The following is a 19,438-nucleotide window of genomic DNA, read 5'->3' as shown; positions in this document are numbered from 1 at the left end:
CAATGAAAAATTCTTTACAGATATGCAAGTGCTTATAGAATGAGTGTCCTGATGCAACAGATCTTTGTCTTAATGTGACTAACTCAACAGAAGGCATACATGCTAGAAGTTAACCAGCTATTTGACAGTTAGGGCAGGCATAGAAATTACCTTATTTGATGGAATATGAATTATTCTTAAAATCTATTCTGTCAAAATGGGCATATTTTTTCTCTGATCTTTAAAGCTTGAAATAATGAAGTTCTCAGCAGAAAATTGAGTAAGAGTTATCTAATGGAAGCATTAAAGTTCTTTAATTTAGCATTAGAGAATCTAATGTCAGTGAGCTATACAATTTTCACTGCAGATTTAAGTTCAAATATGAACTCATACTGAAAACCAGCAGTTTTGACACTATGGCTTTTGCTCAGTGGTTTGACTATGTAGATTAATTTGAAATGCCCATCCATTACTTAATGTAAGTGTCAGTATCACAAACCTCGCTATATCCAGTAATGATTCTGATATGGAAGAAAAGAGGCACCACAGAGTAGAAGAAAGAGATGTGACTAACCACCACCCAGGTCTAAGGTGGTTCATCTAGAAGATGAACCTTTGAAAGATGCTTATGCAGACAGCATCCAATACATGTCAACATGTATTATTCTTCCTTATCATTTTTATGTGGTTATAAATATGATTAAGTAAGAAATTACTCAGAAACAAGAAACTGTTGTTGATTTTCACACCGGGCATAACAGACCCTACTGAAGCCAATGGTCATGACTTTGGAAATGAGAAGGATTCAATATTATTTAAAAGAGTACAAGAAAAAAAGAGAGATAGAAACAAAGTTCTGTTTACTAAACATGAAAGCATCCACGGCAGGGACAACAATGTCACTTGGCACTATTTATAGGCACTATAACAGTCTGTTATTACCTGTAGATTTAAGTGAATGGTTAAAAACAAGTGAATAAGAGCTATGAAGTCTAAAGGTTCTAAAACAAAAAAAGTAGAAATATGGTGTTTCACTGCATAGTTTGGCTGCTACCTAATGTCTTGCCAACTTATTCCAGCAAAGATCCTAGAAATGTATTGCAGCTTGTTGTAACACAATGCCAATTGCATAATTCTTTAGTTATCTGGGTTATCTATGGAGAGACATTGGCTCTTCTGGAAACGACCAGTGCCATTTCCAATAGTTGAGATACTAAAAAGGTCTGACTGATGGGTGACAAGAACATTTGGCCAATAATTTATACATGACAACAGGAAAAACTCAAAGTAAACTGTCAAAACAAGTCTGAGGTTTTCCACTGGTCTTGTGCACCTGCAGATTTTGCACTTAGTGAAGTGGAAGCTTAAATATGGACTAAACTAAAAATACAACAATTTTGATTATTCATTTTCTAAGTACAAACAGAGTATCTGATAGACTCCAATAACGATTTCAATAGACTGAGAAATAAAAAAAAATATAATTGAGAAAGATATAGAAAGAATAAACAGGCACTAGAGAGGTGAATTATATGGATTTTCTAGAAATAATTTTCTCAAACTTTCAGAAGGTCTTTCAAATGTGTTCTATTATTCCATCTAAAAGGATAAGTACTGTAGCAGAGTTTCACAGATACACTGAACTCTTGCCTGTTTTCTTGTACTGAATCCACTAACAGCTCAATACATCTCTTCCTCCTTAATTCTAGAATAGCTGCATTGTTAATCTGGAGTAACAATGCTAATGATGCCAGTGGCAGGATAAACACAGGCAATGTCAATATAAACTTACCGATTTCTGCTTCTGCTTAGCTACAGCAGCATGGAAAAGAAACAAAGAACAACAAAGCATGCATGTTATTGGCTTGTCAAAGGACGCAGACAGTTAACAGGACTAGAAATGTGACGCAGTGCAGGTGAGCAGGTGGACAGATGGGAGCTTGGAAGTCGGTGTTACCTTCTTAAAGAAGGGCATTCTTTTCTCTTTGGAGTGGGGTGATGTTACACTGTTTGCACTGGGTTTGGGGGAGCGATGGTTTGCTGGAATATCATTTTCTTCTGCATCTAAGCCAGTGGCATCTATGTCTATAGCTACATACAGACAAACAATTCAGAATTATCAGATGACAGGGAAAGTAAAGATAGGTTAAAAAAGGAAATTACGGGTAAAGAGAAATAAAACTGTCCAGAGTAATAAATAAATAAAAACTAAAAACCAACCATGAGAACAAAACACAATAAAACAAAGGGAATAATTTAAAGGTGCAGGACATTAGGATTAGAAGACAGAAAGTGATCTGTAACAGCTATTGTAACATTTACAAAATAGACCAATGGCCAAGTTTGTTCTTCTTACACCAGTGTAAATCCAAAGTAGTTCACTGGAATAGATAAGACTTTCACCAATGTAAACAACAGAACTTGGTCAAAACATTTGGATTGTTTTATAGCAATGAACCCTAGTTCAAAATGGGGATCATCAACTGAAATTTGAAATGTCACTCCCATGTCTATAGGAAAAGATGAAACAGCAGAAAAATCACTTTTGAAGACAAAATCATCCTGATATTGGTACAATAATATCTACATTTATCACAGGGTGGACCACAATTGGTATTTTCAACCCCTTTAACTAAAATTGCATTGTATTTATAAGACACATTTATTAGGAATAATTAAATTTGATCTACTAATAGTGAAAACTAAAATGAATGGGTAGCAAAAGAGCAGAAATTTATCCCAGCTTGACTCAGGGACATGGATCCTGTTGTAAAGAGCGAGGATGTAGACAGGGCAAAATTGAAGCAAATACAATAAACCACTGCTGTTCAACCTCTACCCCAAAAGAATATAAGGCAAACAATACTTATAATGTAACTATGAATAGTTTACCCTATTTAGCAAGTAAATAGTAACAGTTTCAATAAAAATCATCACAGACTCAGTAATAAATATAGTATCAAGACGCAAAGCCATGTTATCCTGAATGCTGAGTTCAACAGATACCTGCCAACTACACGTAAAGCAAAACAAAAAAAACCAAAAGGTTTCTTGTTTACTAGGATCAATTCTGATATTAAGTAGTGATTTAAATTTGTCTTCAGAAAGCAGGTAGATGTACAAAAGTGAACCAGAAGTGTGCTGTACAATATCACTCTTGTGTGTGAAGATTTTACCCACCTTTTAACGCACTCGGGTAACACAGGTTTATCTTGCCATGCCATTATGTCAAACTGAATCTAACACTAAATAGATCTGTAAGCAGAATCGTTTGCATTGACTTTATCCAAACCCTTAATTAATCATTGCCAACTATTATGAAACCATCTTAGTGACCTGCTTTCATCTGCTTGACGAGTGGGACATCAACTAATACAGTGGCATGTGGTATTAAATTATGTAACAAATAAATATTTCTGTCAAGCCTACATGCAGCTACTGATTTAAGAGACAACTGGAACAGTGATTTCTTTTGTTTGCATAAAGTATATTTTCCCATTTGAATTATCCACATATCCCTGAGTCACTGTGCCTTTGAGCTCGCCCTTCCCAGGAAAGCCGGTGTGTAGATCCACATCCTGTTTCTATAATCCTGCTCCTAAAAACAGCCACAGAAGCCACGTAACATTTTCTTCTAGCAACACTGTTCCTTCATCCTCTTCATAAGTATAAAAAGAACATATTATCTTTTCTTGAATACAGGCCAGCACAGATGCTGTAAATCACTCATAATAAGGCATATTAAAACTCCTTCACTATGTTCAACTAAAATTGTCAGTAAAGAGAAATCAGAGTTGTTAAGCTTTTCCTGTAAAAAAGAAATGCAGAACTTGATCAGCTAGATATCAATATCTCCTTTTCTCATTCTCAGTCTTCACATTATGTACATTCTTCTGTGACAGTTCTTTTGCTGTTAATTATCTTTATTTCACTGTTTTTTCAAAAGTCATTTTCACCATTATGATCACTAAGTTTGGTGGCCTACAAGGACTGTATGAATTGATTACTGTATCAATATAATATTGATTATTTAAATCGATATGAGCCTCCCTTTCATGTTTTTCACTGGGTCTTAGTCTTGTTTGTGGGTTTGATTTGATTTGGTTTTTTCTGTGGTACTATTTTATACTGAAAAAAACCATCCCTGACTCAAGGTTAAAAAATGAAAATAACTTGTTCAGTTAATATTCTTCAACTCATTAAATAAATTATGTGTTTTCAACTGTACTTTCAAAAAGAGGAGGTTTCGGAACGATAATTGAATTGTACTTCAAAATCACTTGAGTTCTTGTGTTAGTCACAAACTATGTCCCTTTCGCCTTTTTTAGGATGTCTTAAGATAAGCAAAAAAATATTGTAGACTCAAAACCTTACGGTCACAGAATCAGCTAATGTGCACTATTCATATCGATCTTCCAAATCTTCAATGTAACTGAATAAATTTTACCAGATTTCCTTCTTTCTCCAGAAAACCATGATTTTGAAAACTACCACCTGAAGAAACAGCTCAATGCAATGAAAATTACAGGATGGCTAGCAGTCAGCTGGTGACATAGGTATGCTATCTGTTCTCTTACCTCTAAATTCTGGGCAACATTCTGGAAATATAAGTACTGATCTTCAAGTGGGTTTTGGATAGAAAACAATATTACAGCATTTCAGATGTTTTAACTATAAAATTACAATATAGGTCCAAAATAGATAATTTTACTAAAAAAATGCAATTGTTGAAAAAGTTGGCCTTAACAGTAAACATATCAATTTAAAGTCATCATAAAACGGAAGATTAAGGTGTAGTCTACCCACTTGTGATGGACACACATTAATAAACTAAAAAAATATTTTCAAAAAAAAGAGAACTTAAGTGAAGCTGGAGTTTTGATAAACAAACTGCAATCATAATAAAGTTGGTTGTTACAAACAAATTCATGGTTTCACAAGAAAGACAGAAATATTTTTCAGTTCATTTAATCAAATGAAGCTACTAACATAATTGAATTCTTCTGTCTCTGTTTTAATGTCCATGTATATTCCCTAAAATCTTCAGCCTGATTTTAAGACACCTGCTCAGTAGGCCAGGCTATGTATAAATGAATATGACTGGAAAATACATCTTTGCCCCAGCAGACAAGTCACTAGTAACATTCATTAGTATCTTCTGCTTTCAGGTATTCAAAATGTACATGCAAAGATAAAACATCCAGCAATGCAGCAGCTGAACTGAATAGAATTTTTTTTTCTGTTGTAATCTGCTACGCTTTTTTCAAGGAGTTAATGCCAGCTTTCTCCACGAACTCGCCATGTATTTGCTTCATACCTCTTGAATCCAACCCACCTGAAGTTAAATCTATCTGTTGATGCTCTAAACACAAAACAGTATTTGTGAAAAATTTGTCAAAGAAGGCAAAAAAATATCCAGTATCCTAGAATTATGTGAAGAACATTCTCAGAATTGTGAAACTGAAAGTTCCTGATGTTTTAAAAGACTGTCTTTCTTGATGCTACTGCAGAAACCTTTCAAGAATTTTCATTTTTATTGCTGCTTTTTCTCCTGTACCAGAAGGTATTTATTGTTCAGCAGGAGTGCTTTAACTATCCTACTGTAATGTAGTCTCACCAATTTATTATGGCTTTGCTATAAAACTCCATGGTAGAAGCAAAGAGGGAATATTGTGCCTGTCACTGCCTGAACTTGCTGGCATTGACTCCATTACTTCAGGTCTACCCAAACCAGCCTTACATGATAGTGCAACACTAAGGTTCTACCTATGAAGTATAGGGAATAAGAAAAATAGAACTAAATCTATATCAATTTTAACAGATTAGGTCGATTGGCCTGTAAACCAAAGGGTTTACAACCTACTCACCAGATGATGGAGGCGTCGATTTTCTGGAACTAGGAACGATGTCACCCAAACTGGATGAAGAGTTTCCTCCTGATTTACTGAAGTAAAGTAACAAATTAGTTTGAAGTTCTGTAGCTTTCTCAGTATTTATTCTAGTTTATTTATTACCTGCCTTCTAAATGAGGTGTTAGCTGTGAGACAAACAGCAGTTCTGGCAGTGGTATAAAATATACATCTCGCACAAAATGCACGTACTGAGGACTGAGGAAATGCAAACATCAATCATGCTCCTTGTGCTGCTGTGCAATTTATTTTGGTGCTCTCACTACTTCATGATCTTAATGTAATCCAGTTATTAATATGGCTACTGGTATATAATTATTAATATTATAATCCATTACTAAGACTAATTCTTAAGCCAGTAAGCATATCTGTTTCCTTTGACTGAAGAGTTATTGATAAATCCCTAATGAAGATGTGACTGTGTTTGTCTACCTTTTTTCAATTTAATTGAAGTACAAATTCTTTTTGCTTTCTCAATACAAGATAGCACCTAGGAAAAAAAAGTCTCTCAAAGTTAAAGCAGTCTAGGGTTTTGTCATGTTCCGCTTTGTGAAAACCTACTCAAGTTATGAAAATCAAACAATACTTTTAGTCATTTATTTCAGTTACCATAACGAGAAAAGTCCTGAAAAGTATGTAAGGAAGCCTACTTCACTCTTCAAATAATTCATGTGATAGTTCTAGTTTCCACTTTCTCTATTTTAAAATATTAATAAGCATAAAGTTAATGCCTTTGTGGTGTAGGACAATGTTATCTTCAGTGAGAAGTTCTGGAGAACTTGGAAAGGGACCAAATCACTGGGACAGATCTGGGTGTATCAGAAGTGTCCCAGGAGGAATAAGGACCCCAGCATGCTTCTGCTGAGGACAGCACACGCATGGGAAAGGCATTTCACAGCTGGCAAATGCAGCTGAGTGCTGCGGAATCGTGGTGTCCTCCTAACACAGACATGCTCTTCAAACACTCCAGCCCTTCCTGTTGAGGATGGGCATTTTTGGAAAGCATTTTTGGCTTCCCAAATTGTTTCTAGTCCAGTTCAAGGTCTGTCCCACTCAGATACACTGAAAATATTTGTTTCCTATATACCTACAGGTTAACAATTGGTATTTGCTTCTACATGTGTTACTGGAAAGCTACTTTATTAAGAATTCTACAGCAAAGATGGCATTATTATTATCTTGCAGTATTGTTCAATACATAGATACTGACTCTTTTTCTTATGTAATGATGGTTGCAGTCAGACATAACAAATTACTTGACATGACATTTCCATCATAAAATGTAGTGGTTTTAAAAGCTGTATTTGTAGGCAATGAATTTGACAAGACCATTTTTTCCCCTAAGAACTAATGGGCACTGGCTTTGGCTTACAAATAAATTCATCTTAACATTTTCTCTAATTTATAAAACGAGCTTTAAAACGACTTATAAATAGCAAGATCATGAAAACAAGTAACAAATGCTACAGAATTTAGATAAATTATTTTTTAAGTCAAAAATTGTGCATGTACATTGTAAATGTACGAACTGAAAGTTATATTAGCAAATACTTTATGAAAAAAATGGACCAACTTCCATTGTAGGCCACCACAGATCAACAATTTAAATATCTACTTTTTCTCTAAAATAGCAACGACATTAGGTGTCTTATGAATTAATATTTTAACATGTAAAATATGTTATATATTCTATAATAACGTATAACCAATTATATATTAACTCCTTCATTATTTCAAAGTGCTTGTAACTGCCATTTACGATAATTAATCATACATATGAACAATACATAGCACTAATTTCCAAGTTGTTTCACAGACAATGCTACTATTTTTAGTGATTTCTTGTTATTACCTGGAGTAGAATTTTCCTTGTTTTGCCTTTTGTTCATGCTGCAGCCTCATGTTTTCTAGTTTGACTGGACTTGGTATGAATCCTATTTCACAGCCTTCTTTTACCAATCGTCCTATCCACCAGTCATTATTAAATTTCTACAGATTAGAAAAAAAAAAAAAAAAGAAAAAAGTAACATACTGAGAAATTACTAGATCTGGGATAATTTTGTTATTAGTTTTAATTTGCAGCTATGTCATTTTTTTTAATTCTTCCCTGCACTTAATCACTCTGCTATGCTATTACAGCAGTGAAGAATTGTGGTAACATTCAGAAATACATTAAAATAGTTATTCCTTTTAAATTATTAAAATCCACAGTGCTTAAGCAGAAACCTTCCTTTATAGACTTTATGTTTCTTTCTGGTTTTTGTTTCCACCCATTTCACCATCTTTATTTTTTCTTGCTTCCCAGTATTTTCCCTCATACAGGAAAGTTGCTTTTGTTTTCCCTTCATGGTTCTCCTTGGAGAACATCAGAGACTTCTTCTGATCTACTCTGACCTACTGCTACAATTTTTATGACTCTGTAATAATCTATTGGTTTTATTCCATTATATTCAGTTCCCTATTCAAATTAAAAAATACTGCTTCTCAAACTCCCCCACTCCTCCAAAGTCACCAAAATCTGACATATGACCAAATTCTGCTGCTCATATATGCTCTACTGCATATAGCTCATGTGATCTGCATCATAAACTATGATAGATCCAGAAGGAATGGATATCTTTAGATAACTAAAAAACCCTTACAATTATACAAATCCACAAGTAGTCCAATTAACTGAATTTCAGCTCTATGTAATATGAGATAATGACTACTCTAATTCAATACATTTATTCATACACACACAAGGGGGTTGGGGAGGAGGTTTTTTATTTTTCAGAGGTCTGAAGAGCAAAACTATTTCCTTTTTCCATTATTATTTATTCACCATTTTTGGATGAGAATAGGTCACCCTTTTATATGGCCCCACATGCAATACTCTCAGTGTTCCATAGGAATAACTACCACCAAATATGAATTTTAGATAATTTGGATTATTTATGAAACTGCAGAAGAACATCTGAATGTGAAAAAAGTTGCCTTCTTGAATTTGAAGCTCTTAATGTAAATATTATAGTGCTTTTTTAATTATTTATTAAGTAGCTTTAACAAGTGTACAGTTAGGAATAAAACATGTAAAATGTGTGGGCTCCCACACAAAGGAATTAATTTCACCATGAATACATCATTGGTGGATCATTGATACACAACCTAAATTGCGGTATTATCTTTCATTTTGGCAACTATAGAAATCTTGTGAGGTTTGAAACCAACTGTAAGATATTTAGCTCACAAAAAAAATAGAGATTAAAATAAAAGCACTTTTAAGCACATAATATATAAGGAGATCTGTAATATTCATCCAATGGGATACCTTTATGAGTAAGAACACCAGCATTTGATAGGGAGCTAATCTGGAATAGCAGTTTCTCAAAGATGTATTAGACTGAAACATATTATTAAAATTATAACCTTTCATTGCAAAATGCTAACTAAATCATCAACTTGGTAAAAGGAGGAGACAGATAATTAAAAACCACCATTAAATTACAATTTGAACAGCCGCTATTATTTTATGCTGTCCTACAGTACAACAGATTACTACATAACAACGTTAATTTTATTTGAAGTTATAGAAATGTTAAATACATAGAAATTTTTTCTTCATATAAAAATAAGAGCATGTGGAATTCACTTTTGCAAAGTCTCAAAGCTAAATGCTGTGTCAGTATATGAAAAGGAATATAAGATACTTTTATAAGTAGATAATACCATACATAATACTTCCTAATTTTAAAAAGCAACAATGGAAATCTTGGTAGTGAGGTGTCCAGCTCCCAAAGTGCTGGCCAGGGTGAGTGATTTTCTGTAATTCACCTGCGCTTGGAGTGCCAAGGGAAACACAAAGTATGAATTAAATGCAAAGCAAAATTATGACCATGAATTAAAGCCTCAAAATATTCAGAAGTGACCATGACGAAGCACACATCTCTTCATGCAGGAAGGAATCCTTCATCTTTATGTCCACTTAGTTTTAATGAATGTAACCTAATAATGAAAATAAATTTCCCTCATACATAATCACTGCAATACTTTTCACCATTGTCCATGTACATTTTGAACTGAGTTTTTTCTTTCTTGAGCCCTCTCAGCAGCAGAAATTAGTGAACAGTCCTCAGGGACAAGAAGAGGACAGCATTGGTCCAGTATGGCATCATTACACAGGCAAAACTTATTGGACATTAACTCAGGTTTCTTTATTTCTAGCGACAAGTTAGGTATAAAATATAAAAGCAATACTTCATTTTATTGTCACATATGTTTTTTTATTTTTAATCTGCATAAATCATTGAAGTTTGGACATTTCAGTTCTCCCAGCATTAACTACAGGGAGCACCAAAACTACTGAAGGAGCAATATCTGTTGGGATACAGAGCCCTGAAGAGCGAGCAGGACATGGCCATGGAAGATGGAGGGGGAGGACAGAACTATGCAGGAAAGGGGCTGCTGCTTGGAGCACCCTTCTGGGGAGGTTCAACCCATCCAGACACAACAGCTGCTGCCAAACATGGAACCAGAGAGTCCAAGTCTGACTTCTTGCAGATCCTTCCCTGCTTTTCCATTCCAGTGGTGCACCTGGACCCGGTCACAGGGTCCCGTTCCCAGCCCATCTCTGGCCTAGCACTGCTAGGCAGCCAACCTTCCTTGACAGTTTAGAGAGAAAACCAGGCAGTTTTAAAGGCTATTCGCACAGAGTTCCTCTTCTATTACACCTGAGACTGCAACAACATTTTAATCTATTTTTCCATCTCTCAGTGCTACATGTGGCCACAGATATTACAACTCAGCTAAGCTAAGCTTCCTTTCAAGGTATTTTTGGAGATTCAGAAAAGTTCAGAGAAATTTTTTATCCTGATGCTCTCCCAGGTGTCTGTACATCTGAGACTAAGTTGTGCTGTGAGGAAAAAAGCATAAACTTTAACACAAAACTGCTAACACTGTGTTTCTGGTTCATATGGAAACAGAGAAAACACTTGATGTAAAGTCTGAGATTACCACTTCATCTGAAGTAAGATGGAATAGATGACTACAGAAAATCATTTGATCTAACCAAACTGAGCCATATTTTCCAGTGCTTCAAGACTCACTGGAGAATGATGATGGTTTTCTTTTGCCAGAACTCTGTGCCTTCTCATCTCTACTTCTATTATAGGACAGAACAGAGCAATTCTTTCACACTACTATCAGACAGAAAACATATTTCCTTCACTATATACAATCTGAACCAAAAGTATCCCCTTTTTGCATGTTTACTATACATGGAAAATTTTGACCATTAGTCATCAGTATGAAGGCACTAGAAGTCCGTTTCTTGTGTTTCTGTAGTCTCTGTCCACCTGTATTTCTACCTCTGTATTAGGAATGTTTCTTGCTTCTGCAAAGCACTTGCACTACCAGAATCACTGTGCATCATCTATCATAACTATTGAGGGATTTTTTGATAGTCTAAAATGGGGCAAAGCCATAATTTCACATGCATGGTTAGGATGCTATCAACCTTAAGTTAACTTTCTAGTTCTTTAGTTATAAATTTCCATTTCCAGATAGACCATTTTGAAACAAAACCCAATGGAACATGAATAGAAGCTGGGAACCTCAAACAATGAGGGAATGATTCAGAAGGCAGTGGCACGCTGCAGAGGAGGGCCTGCATGGTAAAGTTACCAAGTTATTTCTTTGGGATTGTCTTGCAAGGAACAAAGAAATAAAATTACTCTTGGTGTTTGAAAATGTTAAAATTCAAACTTTTCAAAGCCAAACTACAGGAAAAGAAAGCCAATGCAGCAAACTCAAAGCACCTTTTATGAAAGTTGCTATCATCTTGAAACATCATACCAGTTCTCCAGCATGTAACTTAAAATATTGTCTGTGCCAGGGAATTAACTTCAAAGAAAAAAAAAGAGACCTGAGGATTTTGGAGTTAACTGAGATGCAATCACACAAACAAAAGAGAAGAAACCCTGGACTGTTGAATCACAATGAACCCTCATAGTACTAGGTTAGAAAAAAACCACAAATATTTTATCTTTGAATAGTCAGACACACACTTTTAAAGCTATAAATAAGGGACTTTTACTAGACAAGAAAAGTGCTTGCTTTCTGAACTTCATTAATTTGATTTTAAGGAATTTGTGTCTTTGCTTGTAGGAGGATAGCATTTAAAAGAACATTCAATTCCTGATACACTGTTACCTTATTTAAATAACATTTGAAAAGTGCTTTAACAATGTGAAGTGTTATCAGCATTGTGAAATAGTAACACTGTTACTCAAATATACCCTTAAAGAGAGATTCACTTACTCCTCTGGTTTTACTTACTTCTTTAACATGAAGAAAATCTTTAGCCTCAAATGAGATGGCCATGCCTGGGACTGGAACATCGTCATCATGAGCTGCACTGTACCCAACATTTGTCCGAACTGCAAATGCAACAGGTTTTGACTGCAAAAGAAAAGATAAACAGCCTGAAGACTTCCCTTGCGAACATATATTTATTTACAAACATATACACAAACATATACACAGAAAAATTCTGTAAGTTGTCCTTTTAAAATCATAATAGTTACAGAGAACTCTCATTGCATCCATGCAAAACATAAAGAAGAATCACGTTTACTGATACCAGTTATTTAATATCAACACATTTCATAGAATACAGAGTTTTAGAAAGTGATAGAGCTCTGAATTAATTTGAGTAAGTCAAGTCAGTAATTAGAAACTACAATTCAGTTGGTGATCCATATAATATGCTTAGTTTGCAGTTCTGCTTGGAGTTCTGTGCTTGGGCCTGCCATAAGAGGTAGGGTTCCAAGAGCTACAAAGCCTACAGCCCCAGGGACACTGGGGCTGAAAAAGGCATGCCAAGGGGAGCACAGCATTGCACCATGTTGTTCCCTCCATACCTTTCTTTTCTGGGCCCCCACGTGCTGGTCACTTCAGCCTCATTGCTAAGGCTGCCATTAGTGAAGCCCTCTCAGCCTCAGCCCTCATGTACTGTTCAGGGAAAATACAAATTTGGAGAAGAGGTGCCAGCAGCTGTTAGTGACCCCTATGCAAGTCATCTCACTGCAAGCCATTCTTGGAGCACAGCAATGTGCCCCAAGATTGTCATGTCATAATTAAATACCAACCACAGAGAGATTTGCTCATTCTCATAATTCTTTCTATAACTTTTACTGCTACATCAGTGAGTTTAGAGGATTTTCCCAAGTTTTGTTTTCAAGAAGTAGTTGCTGGAAAAGTCAGCGCCCCCAATGGCCCCCAGCCCTGCCTTCCACCTTCTCCTTCCAAGTACCACTGGTGTTGAACACTTTTCTGCACAGGTATGGTAATAAAAGCTGCTGTCCAGATCAGCTCAGATTGTACCTATGGAGGGCTTCCTCCTCTCAAAGGTACAACCAGAATACAGGAGAACTTATTCTGCTTTATTCTATGCTAAACACCACCTTGACCTTGGTCTCCCAACAAAGGATATCACACAGTATCCCTAGGACCCACCATTGTCCTACCCTAGGCTAAACCTTCAGCCCATCCCAGAATTCTCCACACCACACTTATTATCTAGTCTGAAGTGCCTATACATTAAAGCTGGTAAAACATTCTTTAAAATGTTGAACTAAGTCTCAGAGGTGCTCACAAGTGATTGAGGAAGGCATGACATAACTCTTCATCTTAAAATATAGTAAAACTTCTACCAGACGACAATTTTAGCTTTATTAGTTGGTATCCATCATCACTTCAGCTTGGCAAAAAGTATGGTATTTTGCTGAGCTGACAAGCAAAAAAATAAATCTCATTTCCTATGTAAGGAATTTCTTCCCTTTCTTCTCAACGTAGAAGTTATGAAAATGCACCCCCTACTTCATGACAGCAAACATGAATACCTGAAAACAAAAATCATTCTCTATTTTTCTGATTACTAAAAATCCCTGCCTGCTCTACCCACGATTACTCACATGGTGCCAGAGAACGGAGACCTGCCACATTAAAATACATTATAAAATAATGAGGGAGATACATAAATAATTCTAAAGGTAGGATGATGCCACCTAGCCTGGAAAGGACAGTTGGAAATAAATGGAGAGAAGGATCCCTTTATTGCTTCATTTAGGTCTAATGTGCTGTAAAACCCACAGGGTCCCAATAAAGCAGACTTTAAAACTCCTTAAATAGGCCTGTATTTGAATGAACTACCACAAACAGACAATTACATCTATGAGCACATTCTAGGAAGGCTTTCTAATTTAGAAAGCTCTTTCATAACAGTGGGGTCAAGAGAGTCTCTGTGTCCTGCAGAAGTGAATCAGTGAAAAAAATCTTAAGAATCTTAGGAAAGATTTGGGTAGAAGGGCTCTAAAAACTGAAAGTGTCACCACTACATTAATCGTTGGACTCAATGATCATAGAGGATTTTTCCATCCATGATGATTCTATGATTCTATGATTTAAACAGACACTTATTTAAACCAGAAAGCCAATGGTAGATTAAAAAATGAATTACAGGTGAATATATTTACAGGTTGAAATAACACATCTCAAGCGTTGACTATCTCTCTTGCTGCTTAACCACAAATAGAACATTGCAAATAGTCAATGGCTTTTTTTTCCAGGTAACCTGTTCTAGGAAAAAAATTAATTAAAAAAAATTAGAGTAATACATGAAACACAATAATGAAATAAACAGACAATAATTTTTAAAGTCTGTTTTCTTCCATCAAGGAAAATCCTATTGCTGTTGAAACATGCTCCGTATGTTACTCAATGGATATAGGTTATATAAACAACTTGATTATATTTTTACCATGCAAGAGAAAAAAAGTTCAAATCACAAATAATATTTTTAAAAATATGTTTATACAACAGATAGGCCAATCAGATTTACCCATTAACAGAAAAAAAAAGTAGAAAAACATATAACAAAAGGCAACTGGTTTAGATGAGTTTAGTAGATGTATTTATTAGCTATCATACTATGTTAGAAGATGATAGCCATAGTTTATATATATATATATATACACATATATAAAAATATATGTAATATATATATATATACACATATATATATGAATATATATAAACACAATAAAAAACTAAGAGCTGTCTTAGCTCATTGTGTTGGGCATCTTTCTCATACCCTGATCTTTTCCAGTGTGTTGCAAAAGGAGTTTAGGCACTTAACACAAATTTCTGGACATCAGTATAAGAGAAAGGTATGTAAACAATAAATCCTTGGTGAGTTAACCTTGTTGTAACCAGATAAACTGTTAGAAGGGCACCATGATATGATTATGCATTCATGATTACATTTCTGAAAATGGGCATTTATGAAAGTGATCATCCAAAAATAAATTTTGGTGATTTCTCCACATCAATTAAAAAATCTTGCATTGTTGATGCAACAGGTATGTCCACTTCCTAGCAACTCAAATTTGTCTTATTCATCTCCTTTACAATTCTCTCACTATTACTACCGCTCATTTACCTTACCTAAAAGATACCAAACTACTATAGAACTAGACATGCCACAAAGAAGTTGTCACACAGGCACTGAATTCAGCAATATCACGTATCTTCCTTAAAAATAAAAGATAGCATAAGTTACTGGTTTTTAATATTCACACAAAACCCGAAAACCTTCCTGAATGTAAAAATTACAGACCAACAGAGGTGATGCTTTCTATGCTATTACAAATTTCAACACTGAAAATACAGATATCAATAAGCATTAAATTGTCAAATGTTCTAAACAATTCTTAGTATCAAATAGTACCTCATCAAATAAATAATTTGGTGTTATTAAGAAAGATAATTTTGTAAAGCATAGGAAACTGTCATTGTAGAAATATATCTCAGAACAAGAACTGAAATATTGCGGAACAATCTGTGCCTAACACTGATAGTAGGGACACTATGCTTGCTTATCCATTCTCACAATTTCTGTATCCTCTAGCAAATATAAAAAATTGCTCAAGTGTTGTTACTTACTCCTAATAGTATCAGTGGATGAAAGACTTTAGGCTGACTACTGACTTTAAAATCTTTGCAGCATTGCAACAAATAGACATCTTCAGTAAGTTAGTGTCCTTGACATACTTCTTAGAAGTGATCTAAAATTTCCTGTTAGAAGACAACACCTGGTTATCCAAGAAAAAGAATAAAATAGAAACTACTCCAGAACTATCTTAATATGAAAAAAAAGTAACAGGTAAAACTCCTCTGTCATTTTCTGCCATCAAAAAATTAATTTCTATGAGCAGAAAAACAAAACAGAACATTGAGCTGCAGATATTCCCAGAAATGGAATGTCCCATTTTAGATACTTGTCATACTGGTAGAAAGGGAGACTGAATTATCATGGGATTAGACTACAATACTTCATCTAATTGAATATTTAAAACTAATTAATTTATAGAAGTTAAATTCTAGTCTTTTTACATAAATAAATAATTCTGAAGTTTTCCCAGAACTGTCAAATTAACTAGTTTTCCTGAACTACATTGTCTTGAACTAAAAAAGTTCAGTTGTTACGTAATTAGGGTCTGATGAAAAAGAAGTAATTTTTTTTCACATATGCATATGTATACTTTAAAATATATCTAGAATTTGGTTACATATCCTACAGTTCTAAAATTAGATTGGGTCAAAACAGTTAAGCACTTTCTGTTCATTCTCTAAATTTATATGAAAATGGGATGACAGTTTAGCACTCAGTTAATCCACAGACTGGACTACAAGGACAGATGCTCTGAGATGTTAAAGAGTTTAACATTTCATGTCTCTCTAGAGAAACAAAGTAGCCTGGAGAAATTCATATATCTTCAGAATGAACACTTCCACTTTGTTTTTCTTTTTTTCTCCTGTAAAAGTACAACATTCAACAGACTGAAAAAACCCACAAGGAAAACAACCAGACATGAACATTACCATCATCTGTACCACTAGGGTAGCAGGGAACACACTCTGGAATGGGGTTCTTCATGAACCAGTTTCAGCTTCCAATTTAAACTCAGAATATAAATCAACAAAACTGTATTCACCAACTGTTAAACCATCTTTGGCTTACACTTTGACAACCAACACAAATTAAAGTGAGTCTAGAGTGACCTTAGTCAATTTAATCTTTTTCTATCTGGATCTCACTTCTTCCTTTACAAGTTATATTTACTTTATACATCTTCATACTAACCTCATTACTAAGTCCATACTATTTGCAGTATTATTATACTTTATTACTTATGTTCCCTCACTCTTGTGTTATGACTAACTCATATTGAATGCATACACAAGCATTTGCACATTGTACCTGTCTCAGTCAATTTGTCAGTTTAAACAACTTTGCACCTGCTTCGTTGAATTTGTATTTGAGAAATATTTCACTCAACAGCACAGCAACATAATACAATCTCTTTTCTAGTAATGTACTTAAAACATAACAGGATCCTTTTTCCTATAACTAATTTCAGATATTTTATTCTGTGCCATAAACCAAGCGCAGGCAGTGGATCCCAGCCAAGATGACAAATTTTTTGACACAGAATTTGCTCACACAACAGGTCATCTCCCTCATGGCCACTAATTTTGGGAATTTTGCTTCATAATTGAGGTATCTCTATTCCCCATATACTACCGAGATGTAGAAAAACTGATGACAGCATTCTCCAAACCATTTTCATACACCTGGGCTTGATCTAGGATCTCTGATCGATCTCATTTCTTTCTCTATTCCATCATTCTCACAGTAAAGGCCCTTCTGTATTTACACCAGTTTATATGAAATCAGAATATATCTTTACAAAGGCAAGAACTGACTCAAAAAAGTACTACAGTAACCATTTTGACAAAATGCTTGTCAAAGTTGGCATCTGTGTTAAAGTTCAGAAAATGTATCTCAAAGCAAGTCCACTCCTTCCCTACTTCTACATAAAGCTACTCATCCTTCACCCTATCCACTTTTCACAGATGCATGTAACCTTATTCAGAAAGCAAGGAATTATTTTTCTCTTGGGTAATGAATATAATGGGTCTCTATGAAACCACTAGCAGGTTTGAACTCATGAAAATTTAAAATGCCATGCCATTTCTTTCAGCTCAGGAAAAGTGATTATTGCTACTAAACTTTTCATTAGCAGTCTTGGTAGGGAGCAAATATGACAAATGATGACCTATGTTTGGCACTATTTCCACAGAGTAGCCCTGCACACAGTATTTGAGCCATAAACAATATTAATACTTCACACAGGACAAAGATCAATAGCACTCTGATGACCTAACGACTGCTGTGTTAAAAGCATGTCACTGTATTTTACCCTGCTAATGACAGAGAGTCAGATGTATAAAGCAGAAATAGTTCAAAACCTATATGTTTTAGAGAATTACGATTTTCATTACTAAAGAAATTTACAATGTTGTGAAATATATACTGTCACAAAAGTAGCTTGAGAATGCAAAAGCAAAAATAATAACTGTCCTATTTTACCTTTTTATTTTGTACATTAATTTATACATCTGTTACACATGAAACAATAATAAAACCCACCTGAGAACATAGACAATTCACAGGTAATTTTTGTTCTAAATGCTGATTATTGCTGGAGCCTCATTACAGATAAGTAATTGTCCAGTCTCTAACAATAACATCTGTTCATTGCTAAGGAAGCAACGACAATTCATGGATGTCCCAACTGAAAACTAGAGTATACGCAGCTGCTGTCACTAAAAGCAGGGATCAATAATTTGACATCCCAAGAAAGATCAGGTTTTCTTTTATTAGTGTGGGTGCATATACCAAACAAGTCTGATAGCAAGCCAGAACCACAGAATAATTGAAGCAGGAAGGGGCCTCTGGTGTCACCTAGTCCAAAACAGATCTCCCTGCCCAAAACAGGACTGGTTACATCAGGCTGCTCAGGGCAGTGACCAAGTGAGTCTTGAGCACCTCCAAGAACAGACAGTGCAACCTCTCTGTGCATCCTGCTCCAACTGTGATGGTGAAAAAACATGAAGTAACTATAATTCTCTCACGTATCAATGAGTGAGGGACATAACAATCTATAATGGATAACAAATACTTGATTATATACTCTAGTACATGCAAAATGAAGTGTTATTACTAGTAGAAATCACCAATTTCCAGTTCTAAGTGTAAGAGGTCTAAAAAGAAGATTTGTGCTCTATTCAGCACTTCCAACAAAATGAAGGAGCTGAAAAGTACAGTGGGAGAGCAAAACACAATACACTTGTAGTTAATAAGTAGCAGCCTAGGCACAACAATGGTAGAATGACATTCAAACTCTCCTGAATTATTAAGGCTTTTGATAGCATGGATATCTCTTGAAGGATTGGGAGAGAAGTGGTCAGACAGGAAGTTATTTGATCTGAGTGCATTTTCTCACCTGTTTCCAAAATTAGGGCAAGGTGAACTGTGCCTAGCCATTACCTTACAAAGGGTTGGCTCACCAAATTCTTGCCTAGGAATTGTCACAACTGGTGCTCTGGTGCCTGACACCAATGTGTACCACCCTGTACGAGCACCCAGGAAGGAGACGTGACCATTA

The 19,438-nt window shown here is 35.1% G+C and overlaps 1 protein-coding gene across 9 annotated transcripts in view; it reads right to left on the bottom strand.

Annotated features, from left to right (window-relative positions):
• Window positions 1–19,438, bottom strand: part of CACNB2 (calcium voltage-gated channel auxiliary subunit beta 2) — a 243,561-nt gene that overhangs the window by 26,510 nt on the left and 197,613 nt on the right. For 6 of the 9 annotated variants that reach the window (XM_051802385.1, XM_051802386.1, XM_051802391.1 and 3 more), the window contains 4 exons: window positions 12,204–12,326; window positions 7,741–7,877; window positions 5,847–5,923; window positions 1,937–2,070 (listed from right to left, as the gene is read on the bottom strand). In XM_051802385.1, coding sequence (XP_051658345.1) covers window positions 1,937–2,070; window positions 5,847–5,923; window positions 7,741–7,877; window positions 12,204–12,326 — 471 coding nt within the window. Of the gene's footprint in view, window positions 1–1,771; window positions 1,792–1,936; window positions 2,071–5,846; window positions 5,924–7,740; window positions 7,878–12,203; window positions 12,327–19,438 lie in introns of all 9 variants that reach the window. The other 3 variants (XM_051802387.1, XM_051802388.1, XM_051802394.1) reach the window with 1 other exon arrangement.

Source organism: Manacus candei, unplaced genomic scaffold (genome assembly GCF_025592945.1).
Source record: "Manacus candei isolate 608988 ecotype Guabito, Panama unplaced genomic scaffold, ASM2559294v1 h1tg000056l, whole genome shotgun sequence".
NCBI classification, from domain to species: domain Eukaryota; kingdom Metazoa; phylum Chordata; class Aves; order Passeriformes; family Pipridae; genus Manacus; species Manacus candei.
The sequence above is the reverse complement of the archived record's forward strand: the minus strand, read 5'-3'. Positions and strand labels throughout refer to the sequence as shown.